Raw genomic sequence first — 17,337 nt, 5'->3', positions numbered from 1 at the left:
CCACTGCAGCACGGGGGGAGCAGCCCTGGAGCTGGGCTTGCCCAGCTCACAGCTCTGCACACCCGCCGGCTCTGTCCGTCCGTCCGTCCGTCCATCCATCTGTCCGCAGGAGGCAGTGGGAACGCAGCCCGGCACCATGTGTACACGGGGGCTACCGGGGCTGGTGCTGCTGGTGGTAGCGGTCACCTCCCTGCCTGGCCTGCGTCCTGCCGCCCCTCCGTCCCTGAGGTAAGCGTGGCTCTGAAGTGGCCCCGGGGGGCCTAGCACCCTCCTGACAAATTGGGGTCGGGATGTGGAGAGAGCTGGGAGGCGGTCTGTGAGCTCTGCCCCTGCCTGCTGCCCCGTGGTACCTAGGGAAGGTGCTCGGGACTGAGGAGGGCACGGACGGGTGTCAGGGCTTTTTGTTGCCATGAGGTGTTTGCTGCCTAAGAAGGAGATCTTTCATGCAGTAAAGTGGGGAAAAGTTGGACGGTGATGGCTGCTTGTACCCAAACCGCCAAATCCTTCTGCCTGAGTAGAGCAGGAGCCTAACCACAAATCCGTGTGTGTTCCTGTGTCTTGGTGTGGCAGCACAGCGGGGTGGTTTTCCTTTTGCTCTTTGCCTCCACCAGGGCCAACACCTGTCTGTGCTTACAGCCAGCGGCTCTTTTGCTCCCAAGCGTGTAACATCTAGTGTCTGAGAAGTACTAACCAGGATCCTCAGCATTCCCTAGCGCTGTGAACACCCGTCTTTGGCACTTGGCCTTGGCCAGTCCTTTGTTTTGTTTTCCTGCAGTCCTGATCCTGATGTGGCAATGCCTGATTTTCCTTGTGTATGTCCTGCAAGTCCTGATCTCCGTTGCATGGTACAATCCTGATCTCACATCTGGATTCTCCTGAATTTATTAAAACCACAGCCACTAACTATATTTTTACACAGGAGTCAGTGATTACTCCTGTTTCTGTTCAGATGAAAGCATAGATCCTCTATATCTGACAGACAGAAGACTGCAGAAGAATTACTTTTTCAAATATATTCTAGTAGAATCAACCATAGGCTTGCTTTTTGGTATTCTGTATTCCAGTTATGGTACCTAAATGTTTGGATGTATATGCAAATTTTAAAGCTTTTGGAATAATTCAATTCAAGATGTTTCATGGTAGATAATCAAACTCTATGTGTATAGGCATATATACCAGATAGGTGCAATGAAAATGATGAGCCTATTGCAGTTTAAAATGGCATTTACAGTACAACATATGCATTCCTGCAGATAACAAGGAGATTTCTGATGAAAGGGAAGAAAAATGGGTTATTTGAGGCAAGTAGTAGTTTACAACCATAAACAAAGCTGTGGCATTAAAAGTGGTGCTTTGGGGAAAGGGTGAAGCCCTGTCAGTGGGGTTGTTTCCTCCACAGCCCCTGGCTTTGACTGCAGCTTCTCCTCTTTACTGTCCTGCTCAGGAGCGCTGTGGGCAGTCCTGCTGCGTGCCGCCTGTCCCGGGCCGAGGCCGAGCTCAGGTGCCGCGTCCCCGGGGGGCAGCTGTGCAGCGGCAGGGGCAGGTGTGACTGTGGGGTCTGCATCTGCCAAGTGACGGAGGCTGGAAAATACTACGGTCCGCTGTGCGAGTGCCATGACTGGGTGTGCGAGACCTACGATGGGAAGATCTGTGCAGGTAAGGAAGCCGCTGGGGTGTCTGAAACTTTAGAAAATTAAGAATATATGTCATAACCAGAAATATTTTGGGAACACAGCATGCAGATACAGTAGAGATATAGCTATGAACGTATCCCTGGACCATAGGATCACAGAATCTCAGTATCATATAAGTTGGAAAAGACCTTCAGGATCATCAAGTACAACCATAATTTAGGATCTTTTTAACCACTAAATAGGATCTTTTTGAGAGAGCTTTATAACAGAGGAAAGTGTGGAAACTCTGAACTGAGGGTTGTTGGCACATCCAAGATGATTAAAAGATAGAGGCACTTCCTCTGCCATGAAATGGGACTTTACTCATTTTTTAGCAGCAAGGGCAAAAGTAGGAGTAGCTCTGGTATGGACACCCTGCAGACAGTGTTTAGAATCTAATGTAGGATGTAATACTGTTTGTTTGTTTTTTCATGTAATATTGCCACATTTGAACTGCTTACCTAATAATGGTGTGCAGTATCTACCAAGGCTTTAAACTATTGCTGAGCAATCGTTTTTGTCCTGTAATTTTTTACCTGAAGGCTTGCTGTAGCAGTATCACGCTACGGGTGTATATATAGAATGCTGTTTTTCTCCAGTAGAGATAATGTTTTCAAATAGAGACTTAAAACAATGTAATTGTGTTGTGGTTTCTGAGATTTCCCCACTGACACTGTATTCTTTAATGGCAGATGAAATAACGTACATTTCTGGGACAGATTTTAGTCCCTGCCAGTTGCTGGGACGTGTTGCTTGGTTTGCATCTAAACATTATCACTCTTTCAACTTTCCAGCTGTCTTTACTTAAGTTTCTGGTCTATTTCTGTCAGATTTTTGATATTTATTTTTTTTTTAAAGCAGCTTAGAATAGGATTTTAGAAAACAGCAGGGAGAAGAGATGCCATCACATTCCTCCGAGGATTCAGTCTGGAACTTGATGAAAGGGACCACATGGGCACTTCATTTCTAGTGTCCCTGCTTAAACAGATTTACCAGATTCACACAAACGTGTCATCTTTTCAAGCCAAAAACTGCAATTAGGTCAATGGGAATGTTACTGGAATTCTGCTAGCAAGAGGATAATACAAATGCATTCCAGCAGTGGGTTTGGCAAATTTTGTAGGAAAAAAAGAGCAACTTATTTTAGCAACAATGTAGCTAAGAATAAGTCCAATAATAACATGCGAAGATCAAGAATGGGATTATAAGAAAAATGTTTGTATTTGGCACCTATGACTTCAGAGTTTTATGGAGAAACTGATTTATAGGCTCCCCAGTCAGCAATGTAAGCCCAGTTACATAACAAATATCATAGGATCACTGCTCATGTCAGTGCTTTGCTGTCCCAAAGGTGAATTTTCTGATCAGTGCTGTGATTTCAATATGCTTGGCGTTATTGCTGGGGGATTTGTATGAAGTGAAACTGAAAGCTCCTCCAATTTTAATGCCGTACTGCAAACTCAACTGTTCTGTTCCTGTTAATGTCATGAGCAGTGGCTGAAACTTTGTCAGTGCTTTGATGGAAAGGAGTGCTGACAGGATAAACAAAACCAAGAAATTTCAAACAATATTTAGCTTCTGTGTAGCACTTTACACATCAGTTTAAAGATGTGAATGTTAAGTGATTAAATGTGTTTTTATAAAAAGCAGTTTTTGTAGTTGTCACCTTTTCTAGTTGGAGTATTGAAGCAGCGATACCACTGAGATGTCAAATAATTAAAATTCACTTCTCTGCAGAGAAAGTAGTAAAAAATTCAGTACAAAGTTATGGGGAGGGAAATGGCTGCTAAGGACTTAATTTTTTGCTAGTTCAGCTTTTTTTTTTTTTTTTTTTTTTTTTTTTTTTTTTTGTCAGTGCTGTTGAAAGTCCAAATGACATTGTTGGAGTCCAGGGTTAACCAGCACTGCAGGAGGGCAGGTCTCAGGTAACTTCTTCAGGGCTGAGAAGCAGTCTGGATCCAGCCAGTGGAAATCCTGCTTCCAGGCTGTGCTTGCTGTCCTCTTACACATTTTCAGTCAGTTAGCTTTAGGATGGGTGCATATGGGAGGAGAGGAGAATAGAAAAGATGGTCACATCTACTGGAACTGGCAGGAGGCTGGTCCTTATATTGATGTCTAACACCCCCTCATTCCCCCCGGAAAAACCCCAAAGGCAAATTTTCAGGAGTAGTGCCTTGTCATGTGGCTGGCATCAGTAGACACTGATCCTCAAAAACCAGTATGACTGCATTTATCTTCTTAACTATCCTGTAGTTTTGTTGTATGGCACATCAGAGAAACGTTGCCAATATTTCAGTTTTAATATACCAATTCTTGTGTGTATGCCAAGTATGGCGAATTTCACATTATAGTTTTCATATTCTGAGAACAAACTTTGCACTGGTACCACTATTACATTAATTCACTGTGTGAATATGCCGCTCAAGCATCCAGACAAATCTTTTCTGTTACTTTATTTCACCACTCTTAAACAAATTCAGTAGCAGAAAGAACAATTGTGTTGACTGTGACTGACCATTCACCAAACAGTATCTTCCGATGTTTCTTCATATTAGGCCATCAAGCTGATTTCCTATGTATGGCATACCTTTGTTTCTTTGCATTTTAGAGGCAAGGACTCTGATGAAATTATATTCCTTTTAAATGAATAGCCAAAGTATCTTACTAAAGTTCTGTTCCTGTTTTCTTTTTTGCTTCTCTTTTCTCTATTTTTAAATTTGATATCTACGTGCTATTTTATTGCTAGTCTCTCCTGATGATTACAGTAACAGTAGCTGCCGAGTGGTACCACATGCAGAACTTCTGGACACTAATTGAATATTCCTCTAGAGAGCCACGATATTTGAGACGAATGTTTTTTCAAATGAGCCACTTTTCACCCTGACAGAATGATGGCTTTTTCAAGTGACTGATGTCTAATCACTGGTGATATTCATGAGTTGGACAGACAGAGCTCTCTGTGTCACTAGTGCCAAGGACAGTTATCTTGGTGTTTCCCTGCCAATCAGTTCATTTCCATCTCCTGTCCCAAGCTAAACAAAATACTCAGTTGCTCAGTATGCAGCTCATTATCTTCAAGGCACTTTCTGGGTCAGATCTGCTTTCTGGACCACTTGTTGGAAACCCATATTCTAAGGAGGGAAAGCCTGAAGATAGATGAGATGTCCATCTGTTTATCTGTTGCTTTTTCTTATCACAATGGAAAAGAAATTATGCCATGAGTAATGAAGAAAAGCAGATACAGATGTCTCTCTCTGTCCTTTTATTCTTCCTTGCTTGAGACTTTTCTGCTGTATTTCCCTTCCAAGATATTTCCAGATGCTTTGGAGGGGATAGTGATCAGTTTTTTGTCTTTAATCCCACTAAGACTGATAAAGCAGTAGGTGATTTTTTAAGGAGTTAGGAAAGAAGAAGGGAGAAACAAAGTGCTGTAGTCTTGAGCCACTGGGTACTCTGTCCTCCTCAGTGGATTTTCTGTCTGCCTTTTTGTCTGCCTGCTCATAGAATGCAGAGGAGAGAAAAGTCCCAATGCTGTAATTTTCTTTGCAATGTTGGTGACATCTTTATTTTGTCATCTGCTGTTGGTTTTCAAGGAGGAGACAAGAGTAGGAAGACTGCAAGACAATGAATCATAATCCCAAAGCATTTATGCTTCATTCAGGGCAGACAGTGCATTTCATGCTGTTTATTTTCAAATAGTAGTTTTAACATCAGACAGTTTCATATTGCCTTAGGCTTTCTTAGCATAAGCAGAGCCTGTGTTGTGTGCAAAGGAAAATGGAATGTGGCATGAATTCCCATCAAAAAGCTGCTTGACACCTATTTTTCTTTGGTATTCAGAACAGAGGAAAATCAATTTTAGTGGATTTTTTTTTTTTTTTAGTTAATCCTTTCTAATGTGCCTGTGATTAATGAAGACAGAAAAAGTAAACTAAGCATAGGCGCCTGTGGCCAACTGGAGTGAGAGCACTCTAGGTGTTCCTAGAGAACAGACCATGGAAATCACCAGCTGGAACACGAGAGAGTATTATTTCACTGCTCATAGCTAGTGAGATCAAGGGGTAGGCACGACTCTGTGACAGCAGAAAGAAAGAGTGCAACATAAAGGAAAGGATCCTCTTCGCTCATAACTGAGTCGCTCTGTTTTTCCATAGTTCTTAAGATTTGATAAGCATTTTTTTCTCTTCCGAACTGAAACACTTTTCACAACTACTGAATAGTAGTAGCACTGTATGATTTACTGCCTTAAGCAGTTGCTGTGGGAATTTCATTGTCTCTGCTCAGGCCAGTGGAAGATTTTTCTGACTCTTTCTCTGAAGCTGTAGTAGCTGTAAAGGCTGTACCTATTTTAAGACTAGTTCAGCAATGTAATGGCAGTGTCAGTCGTAGCTTTTCACAGCCAGAAGTGCTATCATAGTTATGTGAAGGACAGAAAGATAACTGTGCAATTATTTTCCACTCTGTAAGGCTTCAGGATACAAACTAAATTATGCAGAGAACACAAGTGAAAAATTAAATGGACAAGGAGCAGATGTAGAAATACAGGATGAATCTGAACTAAGGTATTGCCGCAATATGTAGTTATGCATCTATGTAAGTTTATTGGATACATCACTTGGAGATAAGTAGGAAATTGAGAATGGAATTTAAAGAACATTTTGAGCTGATGCTCTTTGCAGGAAAGCTGAATAGTGTTTTTAGGCAGAGCTGTCTCAGTTGAGTTGGAAGTTTTCAAACAACTCTACCTTTGTATTCCTATAGAAGTGAGGGCTGAGATGCTGATTTTTCATTCTTGCTTAAAGTGGGAAGAAAAGCAGTCTGTGGCCTGTGCTGATTGCTGATTGATTTGGAGTGAAATTTGAAGTCCTGGGTTTTGAAAACAGGTCTAAGCCTTTTCTCTGTCAATATTCAGCTGTTGCACATGTAATCACTTGGGACACAGCCTCCAAAAATGGCTAAATTAAAAACAGGACAGGAGGCTACTGTCGAAAACAGAGGTTACAGTTCTTCTCTGAGCTGATCTGCCACAGCCTGGATTTCAGAAATTGGCTTCAAGTGACATTTCTCTGGAGCAGGGTTTTGTAGGTGTGATAATAGCATATGCATTCAATTCAAAGCAGGCCTTTCAGATTCTAGTAGGAGTGAAATTGTGATAGCACAAACCACAGAGTGGGCTCATTGTGCTAAGTGCGTGTTGTCCCAGGCAGGCTTACAAAGCACACTGTGTTATCCTGTTGGTACCTGAGGTAGGTAAAGTCAAGCAGCCTTGGATCCACCTACAACTGCTGTAGTTCCAAATGCAGCGTGAACATTAATGGCAGTGACAAGTGAGGCATGAGGAGGAAGCTCAGATGGTGACACTGCGAGTGAGATTTCAGGAAGGGAGGCATTCTGAAAGTGTCTTATTAAATGCTTTGTTGTTGAATGCCTAGCCATCATTTCGAGCACCTTCAGTGCCTTTCAAACTAAAGCACTTATATGCAGATATTACTCACGGAAAATGTGTGCTTATTTAAAAAATAAAAGTGAGTACAATGGGTAGGAGGAAGGAGAGGCTTTTCACAGCCTCTAACAGGACTGGAATGCAGCCCCTCAGGCTATCGCCAACAGCAAAGTGGGGATGAGAGCAGCACCTCCTGCACCTTTCACCCTTCTTCAGGCTAGGTTGGCAAGCCTGTCTGTTGCAGAGAAAAAGCAAGCCTTTGTGCAAGTTTTGACAATGTAAATAAGTGTCCTGAAGTGGCTTTGAATTTTTATGCTATTCATGGGCTGATAAAGAACTTCAGTCCTTTTTTATTTCAATTGGAAAGCATGCTCTTTATGGCAAAACTGCTTTCACAGACTGAGTCCTTTTATGAACTCTTGTGTTTCATTTTCACTAACCTAGGAAAGATGGATGATAAATAATAAATGGTGCAGTTAATGTGACAGAAGAGTGCATTAGTGATCTTACCTGCTTCAGACTGGGATGGGTTTCAGGAGTTGTTCTTGTGACAACCTTTGTCAGATGAACTGGCTGGATTGGTAAGATTTTCTCTGTTTGTTTGAAGTTTTATTGTTGATAGCTGGTATGGCAAGGGGCTTCAAACCCTCCATTGCCTCTGTTACTGGACTGTAGACTTTTTAGTGTAGGTGTTCCCTGGCAGTTTGTCCTGTCACGGAGCAGATTGCTGATTTTAAAACTTTCCATAAGCTTTTTTAGGGTGGAAGGAACACTTTGCTATCTGGGTCCCAAGAATAAGCAATTTAGGCCAAAAAACGACTGGCACTTGGCTTCCGTGCCACAAAAGAGCCCAAAGTATATATGCAGTACCAGAACTTATCACTGTTTTAACTCAAGTATATGGTGGAGGGAGACCCGTGTGGTACATCACAGCTGTATTGCTGCAGTCAAATTCCCTTCAGAGCTGGAAGGGCTGCAAAGAACAGGGCAAAAGTGAAGGACCTGGGGTTTGAGTTTTTTTGGCTTTTACTTTAGGAAGATTTTTCTACTGAAAGATCTTTTCGAGGGGATTTTTTTTTTTTTTTTGGCCCAAACTATTTGCAATTTCTGCTCATAGTAATAATACTAGATTGAGAGATACATTGAAAGACCCAGAGGTGTGCTTTCCTTCACTCCTCTGTTCCAAGAGTGAGTACATACTGAAAATAATGTTCTTTAAACAGTATTTTAAAAGGCTGTTTCAAAACTTCCTTTCCTAGTAAGGGAGGGGTTCCTTATATGCAGCCAGAGGTTCAGGAAGTGGTACATAGGGAGTGGGCTGAAACACCAACTCAAGCAGTTAGTTATATGATAAGATTCTCATAGGATGAAGAATAAAGCTTCAGAAGAGTTAATTGCAGTCACACCTGTCCCCTTTAATGAAAAAGCAGTTCCTAAAGATCCTAAGATCTGCTTCATCCTTCTGTCTGTCCAACGGAGACGCAGTGGTGATATAATCCAAGGTATTTTCTCATAGATGGCTTGAAGAGTGGCAGCCAGAATCTTCAGAGACATACCTGGGGCTTTTTTATGGGGAAAGTGACCGGGAATGCAAGCTCTGATATTGGTCTGGAACACAGTGAACTGAGTAATAACTTTATGAGGTGGAAAATGTTGCAGCCAAGCACTATTGCCTTGGCAGCCACATGTGGCAGCAGATGTTGTATCTGGAGCACCTGGTCACAGCATTGTGTTCCTGGGGGCAAAGTTATTCCAGTAGTTTTTAAACTGGAAAGAATAGCAGCAATGAATGAGTTGCACAACTGCGGTCTGACTTTCACTGATAAGTTTGAGACCGTCTGTTACAGAGTCATAGAAGTCAGTATTGCAAATGCACTTAGCTTTTTGTCTGTTGCTTTTGTAGTCCTGTAAATTCTGTGAAAAGCAGATAACCAGTAATAAATATATTTAAAATCATAAAGTGGTCCTGAAGCACTTCAATGGAGTACTGCTGTAAGGCTGGTACTTCTAGTGACTGTCTTTCGAAAGAATTTTGTTTTGTTCTCATTTCTGTTTCACCTACAGATAATCCTCATCACAAACACAGCAAGTGTAATGAAGCACAACTCCCAGTTCGAGCTTAGGAACAGATCCAGGTGACAACTATACTGCAAGAAAATTGCCCATCAGCTCCAGAAAGGGTAGTTTCTCTAGATGGGAATTGAGAATATAGGAGCAATTGCAACTGAATACAGCTGCTCTCCATTTATGTGGGTCCACATACAGTTTGCATTTGTGGAAATTATTTTTATTTAAAGCAGAGCATCCATGTTTCATTTTTACAGTTGTCCTTTCTGAAATATATATTAATATTATATATATATATATATATATATATATATATGTATTAGTCTTAGCTGGACCAGCTCTTACTTAACTTCATAAGCCTGGCATGCCCTGGAGAACTATTTAAGCTCTGTATTTCCTGCACCTGTTAATGAAAACCCATCTGAGAACTACCCTGAATGAGGAACTCTGAGAAACTTGTTCCTTCATTAGCTCACAACACAGTGAACATTTCTTCCCTTTCCCCTAAATCTTTTTCTCTCTCCCAGGCCCAGTTTGGACTTTAGTGCATCATGTTACATAGAGGGACTGGTGAATTTCCCACTGCCTTTCTTCACCAGGACTGCTTAATGAATTGAAGCATAGAAGGGAAATGTTGGAGTATATCATTGGCATTGGTTTTAAACTGCTTTCCTTTGTTTGTGGCCTCTGTTGAACAAGGAGACTTAACTGTGGCATAAATTTGTGTTTCACAGGAAAAAAATAAGTGTGCAAGCTCTTTTCAAGATTTATAATGCTTAATTTCCTACTAGCTTTGTGTATGTGATGCACAAACACACACACAAAAAAAATGATTGGAGATGGGATTGGCAATATTACCAAACCTAAGACATATACTTTGTTAGATTTAGGAGTGGATCTTGTCACTCCTCTCTACTATTTGTTTTAAAATATGATTTAATAAAAGCAAATATAGCCTTTTTTTTTCTATATAAACAGAAGCCTATGTTTTCTTCTGACATGTCTAATGAAATCAATACAGTTATGCCAACAGAGAATTGGTCTCTAAACATTTCCTTCCTTTGTTTGACCAGGATCTCCAGTTAACAGCAGACAAATATCACAGCAGTACCATACAGAGCATGTCATTTACTTGCAAATGGTAATAGTAAAATAATAATAATAATGAAATCTCCAAAGTTAAGAATGTTTTTAATCTCAGCAACATTTTTACTTTTTTTTTTTTTTTTTTTTTTTTTAATTCTTCTGTGTATTGTACTGCTTTAAGGAGTTACGTGTTACTCAGCAGTAGTTTGACAGGACGTTTACTGAAATATTTTTTCTCCAGACTTGGACTTAGCAGAAATGAGACTTTTGTATGAAAGCATTCTGATAAATGAAAACATAATTCTTTCAGAGTTAGACTCTGCTGTATTAATTAAGGAATCAGTTACACTGACAGAACTATCCCAAGTTTTATTAAATGGTCTGCTGATTTGGAAAGTCACAATAAGATTAAGATTTTGTAATTAGATGAGCAGGCTAAATGTCAATCCCCTTTCTCCTCCCCATCTTAATGCTTTTGGATACGAGTTCTGTAGGGTTTTGTTTTGCAAATAAGCAAATTCCATTTTAATTTCAACTGCTAATTGCTTAAATATGTATCTGCTACCCTTACATGAAGGTTAGAAGAGTTTTTATTTACATGTAATATCCAGAGAAGATAGCGCAATTTCTCCATATGTGGTTTCAAAGAGGTATATCACATGGGAATTTTTTGAATTAAGTTCTTGTGGGATTGTATCTTGGAAGCTATATCTAAATAATACAGTAGGCAGAGTTTTAATTTTGTTTCATGGGTCCCTAATAAATGTACTGATAGAAGTTTTAAAAATAAATTTACTCAACGTGGCTCTTTATTTACCAATCTCTTTCAAAACAAGCGTGTAGTTCCTCTGGCCCTTCAGATGGACTATATATAGTCCTCTGACTTTCAGGATTTTGGGTGATGTCTTGGATTTTCCTCCACCTTATGTACAAACAGTGATTGCCAGCCCCAGTCTGAACATTTTGCCTATCTCTGACTGCCAAATTGTTTTTTTCCTGCCACCACTCCCAGCTCTCAGAGTCTTTTATGTGTTTTGGGTGGTCTCTATCTGGCCCAATTCCTTGGCAGTGCTCTTAATTAGGTTTCCTAATCTATTCTTCTGGCTCATCAAAGAACAGTTTCTGTGAAGACCTGGGTGGACATTTGAGCCACTTTGGCTCTCTTTACAATTCCTTGTGGCTCCTTCTCAGCTCAATGACCTCTACTATCATGCTTGTGTCCCTGGACTGTGCTTTCCTACAGGAGATGTGCCTCAAAGGGGAGCTGAACTGCCTTGGGTATTCACAGACTTGTAGAAGTTAACCACAGTTGTATGAAATTAAATACTCTATGTTAGCTCATGCTTTATTCATGTGAGTGCTGTTCAGTTGTAGAAACTCCCGATAGAAAATGATGCTAAACCTCCGAATTCTTAAAATATGTTTAAATCATGTGTACACCACTGTGTCATCATTTCTCCCAGCTTTCCCCCTTTTTCCTGCCTGGACCTGGTGGCTTAGCACACTGAAATTTTAGAATTTAGTCTAGTTACTCTGAATTATCTATTCATTATTTTTTTTTTCTAATTCCCCAGAGAGGGCATTTCCTGCCCATAGTAAAAAAGCTTGTCTGAGGGAGACTGTGGGATCCCTGTCAAGAGGGGTGGTTCAAGAGCAGGCTGCACAAATATCTGTCAGGAGCGATAAGCACACACTTGTTTGTGCCTCCAGGCACAGAAGTGGACCAGATGATCTCTTCCAGAGGTCTCTTTGAGGCTGATTTTCTTTGATGCTGCTGTGAAGCTGGTTCTCTGGCCTGGTGCTCTGCTTTAGCAAGGAGGATCCGCGGTAGTGTAATGATAGTTTTAGTCATGCTATTATGTTTCTAAATTGTAATAATTTATTGAAAGGGATGCATAACCATTGTTTTTAATCTGTTAAGCCTATGAACTTTCATCTTTTGCAGTATTTATAGTACTTTACAAAACACAGATGTCAGTTTCCAGTTTGTGTGACCACGCTTTTAAATGACAGCTACCAAGTCTTTAAGCAAGAACAATCCTGGGGACAAGATTGTTTGTTTAAAGTGTAAACATTATTTTAACAGAGAGGCAGAAATTAATGCAAAGTAATTTATGAGATAGGTGGTGGATTGACTTCTGTAACGAGTTGGGAGCCATTGAAAATATTTTTATCCAACTTTTGTAATTTGATAGGAACGAATTACTGGGAGCATTAAACAGAAGCATTTTTTTTTTCTTTTTTTTTTTTATGTGATTTTTTTTTTTAGCCAGATGCATTCTTAGTTAACCACGGACTTTGTGGATAATTGGCAAAATGTACAGAACAGTAAGGGAAAGTGAATTGTTGCCATGCTGTAGGATAATGCATACCATGACAAAAATTATATTCTAGAAGCTCTTTATCCTTTTTGGACCCATTAAACAGCAAATAACTTAATTCCTACTTAAACAGGAACCACATCTGTTCTGTATTTTTCATTGGAAGTAAATATGTAAAAATGTTTTGTCAGATAATGAAAAAAAGGTAGCAAGTAAGATTACATTGCTAATAAAATTATAGACATAGGCCATTTTTTTAAGTGCTGGCATGGGGATATGCATTCCTTATATAGTCTCTAATTATGTCCTTCAGGATGCTCATTATATTTGGACAGCAATGACCTGCACCCTGCACTGATAGCTGAAAACCTTATCCAGATGGATGGCCTGGCAAAAGATATTGCATTATGGGGGTACAACATCTTTATCAACCTGATTTCTGTCATAACGGTGGGAATTTGGGAATTGCCCCTACCATTCCCCTTTTCACCTTAAAAGCACCCAGTTATACACAAGGTAATCTGAGCACAGATCTCTGAGCTCTGAGATCTCTGAGATCTCAGATCTCTGTGTAAACGTCTCTTCCTTCTTTCCCTCTGTTGGCTCTCCTGCATTGCCCGAGCATGTGGTCTTAATCATGCTTCTTGTTCATATTTGTAGGAAGGAAGTGGGCAGTTCCACCCCCCACCCCAGTCTTCTCCTTTTCTCTTGCTTCCAAGAAAATGAAAACTTTGCTGCTTAACTTTTCCTTTATCCCAGTGTGCCCACATCCCTTTTGGAGAGCCCTCCGTGGAGCTGTATGTTGTTGCTGATATAATGGCATTTTCTGTTTGTTGCTGTTGAGAATCAGTGAGGTTTCAGAAGCTGCTATAACAGAAATACCTGCAATTCTAGACAGTATATTCTATAAAACCTAGTACCTTTGTAGTACTTAAAAGTTTTTTTTTTTAGGGTAGTCTCTGAAGAAAAGACAGTAGTTTAGAGGGTGGTGTTGCTCCATCTGTGCTGCACAACAACATTGTCACCTCACAGGTGTAGTGATGAAGGCCAGTGTTGAAGAGTCACATTGTGCCTTGGCATTATGGACAGTCCCACCATACACTCTGTTCTTTCCCCTTTTGGCCTGTCTTTCCTCCCTGTGTGAGTCACATAAGTGGCTTTAAATGCCTTTCAGTGAGTCATATATTATTTCTGACATTTTTTTTTTCTAATTCTGTCCCTACTTTAATGTCACTATGTACAGTCTCTTTGCTACCTAAATGCTACCATTACATTTGGTCATCTACTTGATGCCTTTATAATATGCACTTGCTTTTCTTAAGCTTTCCTTTTTTTTTTTTTTTTTTTTTTTTTTTTTTTTCATAGTAATGTCAAAAACTCAATCTTTTGTTTATATTCTGAACTGTCAGTTTGAATTTTTAAATCCTTTTTCAAAAATGGATCAGACTGAGCATTACATTGGCTACATACCTCCTCACACCTTCTGGCAAGCATCAGCAGCCAAGAATTCCACTCTGTTGTGGCGTATTGCTTGGCTGAAAAAGAATCTAAATGCACGCAGGAAATTTAATGTGGTGGAAGTGAGAGGAAGAAAAGGTTTGAAGGTTGGAAACAAATGTTAAGAATTCATATACAAGCAGCAGCTGGAATGTATGAGAATACATGCAGTACAAAGTGTTCTTCAGAGCAGGAAAATGTACGTCTGCCGTAGCAGCCACAGTTTTTAAAGTGAACTAATTTTGTGATGATAACATTGACAAAATTCCTAACCCAGTGGTTTTATTCAGCCTGTAAGTGAAGGAGACAAAAGACTGAAGACCTTGTGCTTGTGGAAGGGGAGACTAAACTGGCAGGTGCCAAAAATTGATAGGTAAATACTATCAGCTTTCCAGGCAAATGGCTAGGCAGGAAAATCCTGTTTTAGACACTTGGATAGACAAAACAGAACTCTGGAAAATATGTGGGAGAGATCCAAAAAAAGATGATTTGTTTGAATACTGTGTTGAAACATATTGTATTGGCATTACGAGATATGTTTTGGCATTAAAATGAAATGAGCAGGGAAATGAACATAGTTCAATGTCTTCAATTTTTTTTTTTTTTTTTTTTTTTTTTTTAGAGTAATCGCTTCTTCCAGAGTGGTGTTTCAATGCTAAAAGCACTTTAGCACTCTTTGTGACAATAAATGTACTTAGAAGTGCAATTTAAACAAAAAATATTAGTTTTCTCCCCACCCAAAATACTGAAAGATGTAAAATAAACTGTTAAAAATAACGTCAGCGTCATAGTTTTTGAAATTTCTAAGTTTGAAAACCAGAACATTGGTTCTGGTTCAAATGCAGTGATGCTACTTGATGGGTAGTGCATCACCATCTAAACTCCAAGAATCATGCTTCTAGGTGTTATAGAGAAAAATTAGTGCAAAGTCAGATTGAATTTTCCATGGTGTTGATAGGCAAACTTTAAAAACAAAGGCTTTTTGTATTGTAAATGGTCTATCAGCATCCATAAAGCCTTTAGTGCCATCTGTTCTGCTGTTCTTGCATGGAGTTTCTCTGTTGGTAGAGTATGTATTTTGGCCAAAGGTGCTCTTTGATTTACCTGGCTTTCAAACAGTTCCAAAGGTAATATAACAAGATCAGCTCTGCTGAGAGTTACTTGGCCTATAACTGTGTCTTGAAACAACTTTTTTTTTTTTTTTTTTTTTTCCTTTTTATTTGCAAGATATTGTCCTAGTGAGGTATTCAGATTTCAGTTCATTTTTTTAAGCTACTTTGCAAACACCTTGTGATAAGGTATGCTACACAACGCTCTCTGAAGACAGAGTACTACAGAGCATTTATATCAGCCCAATTCTCAAATTCTGTTTTCTCTAAACATGTTTCTATCTGTAGTTTAACATGGTTGAGACATTTGATAAGTTTTGCTGTTTTGCACTAAGAGCCTAACAAGATGAGTTCCAAACATGGGGAATAAAAAGTGATACAGAGCTGTGCAGTGCCCTGAATAGGTTTGTGGGCTTCTCTCTGCAAGGGTTTTAAACTAGGATTGTCATGAACATTCAAGGGGTATTTTTTGATTCCCAAGTAATGAAATGTGGTCCTCATAATCCTATAAATAATTACAGAATTGGTAAGTTGACAGAAATGTTGGTATTGGAACAAATAGTACAGAAAATGCCTAGAGGCAACTGTTCATCCTAGAGGATGAGCAGGAGGATTTCATCACAGAAGATGAAACAAGGAAGAAATGAATAGGCATAGGGTTACTATTAACTATTAGAAACAACATTCATATCTCCTCATTACTTGCCTGCCAGCAAAACATGCGGTGCTTGTAGAGGTTGTGGTGAAGTTAGAACATACAGAAGGGACTCAGGTGCAAGTAGCAGAGATTGCATAGGCATACGTTTTTCTGGCAGCAGAAATGATAAGGTTAGGAAAATCGAACTTCAGGAATATTAAGATCAGCTCTTCTTACCATTGCTGTCTTCGTGTCACAATTCTGATTCTGTTGCACGCTTCCACTAGAGACAGACTGACCGTCATGATCAAAAGGGGACTTTCAGTTCTTGTTTCTGAAATTCAGCTGTACTCCCTACCAAAAATCCATCACATGTCAAAATAAGTCTTTTTTTTTCCTCACTTTTATGAAAAGTGCTAGTTATCTCAAGCAGAAGTTTTGACACAAAAGAAATGAATACAGTCCTGATATAAACCGATGGTAATACATTTTTGCATGTGTATGCACCATCACAAAGTAAGGCTTGCCCAGTCTTAGTGCTCTTACTTTTTACCATCATTTTCCATCAGTGTTGGTTAAATTGTGAAAACAGAAAGATTGGTCTGGTTCGCAGCCAGTCTTTTAGGTGGAATCAAAGAATGACTTAGGTTGGAAGGGACTTAGGTTGTGGAGCTCATCTGGTCCAGCCTCCTGTTAAATGCAGGATCCTTCAAAGTAGGATCAGTTTCTCAGGGTCATCAAAGACATAAAGTCAAAATATATCTATGTGTCAAGCTAAGAAGAGTCCAAAGAAGTATGGGTGAATTCCTCTGAAATAGCGCTTAGTTCATCTGACTCATTTAATGAAAACTAGCAACAGTTAAAAATAATTTTTGACATGAGGAGAGATGGGTTATGAAACCAAACCAATTTATTTTGTCATTTTCTATATTGAAAGTGTAATACTTTTATCCTGAGAATTGTTTTTTAAAGCTCTGTACTTCAAATCAGAGAAGAGCAACCGTTGAGTTAAACAGATGCAGAAAATAATATTTTTATCTTCGATTGTCTTAAGGAAGGGCTGATAATTAGGTAGCCCATCCTATCTCATTAGCACAGAGTCAGTCCATCTGCCCTAGGTAACCTTCTGTTTGTCTTATTTCTCTGACATCTTAAGCCTCTACCAGACTTGGCTTTTTTCTATTGAATATAAACTAAATGTTTGGGTTGATTACTCCTGGGTTTCTCCATGAACTACGTGATGAACTGTTGGGCATTTCCTGTCAGAAAACTGCAGGAAGGTGATACATGATACATGGCTCTCAGAAAGCAGGGGAATAGACACTCACCTAGTCCTGCAATTGACCATTTTTTGAAGCTGTAGTACCTTAAGGGTTCATCAGGCAAAAACAAAACCAAAAAACCCTGAAGGAACAAACATGAAAATTTCATAATTAAAATAAAAGAATAGGAAAAAAAGGTTTTTTTTTTTTTTTTTTTTTTTTTTTTTTTTTTTTTTTTTTGC

General features: G+C 39.5%; 1 protein-coding gene across 1 annotated transcript in view; it reads left to right on the top strand.

Moving 5' to 3' along the window:
* The window catches only part of ITGBL1 (integrin subunit beta like 1), a 147,671-nt gene continuing 130,334 nt past the window's right edge, over positions 1-17,337 (top strand). The window contains exons 1-2 of the mRNA XM_035318578.1: positions 1-228; positions 1,445-1,656. Of these exons, the coding sequence (XP_035174469.1) occupies positions 137-228; positions 1,445-1,656 (304 nt within the window). The 5' untranslated portion in view covers positions 1-136. The remainder of the gene's footprint in view (positions 229-1,444; positions 1,657-17,337) is intronic.

Source organism: Oxyura jamaicensis, chromosome 1 (assembly GCF_011077185.1).
Source record: "Oxyura jamaicensis isolate SHBP4307 breed ruddy duck chromosome 1, BPBGC_Ojam_1.0, whole genome shotgun sequence".
In the NCBI taxonomy this organism is placed as follows: Eukaryota; Metazoa; Chordata; class Aves; order Anseriformes; family Anatidae; genus Oxyura; species Oxyura jamaicensis.
This window is presented reverse-complemented; position numbering and strand designations above follow the sequence as displayed.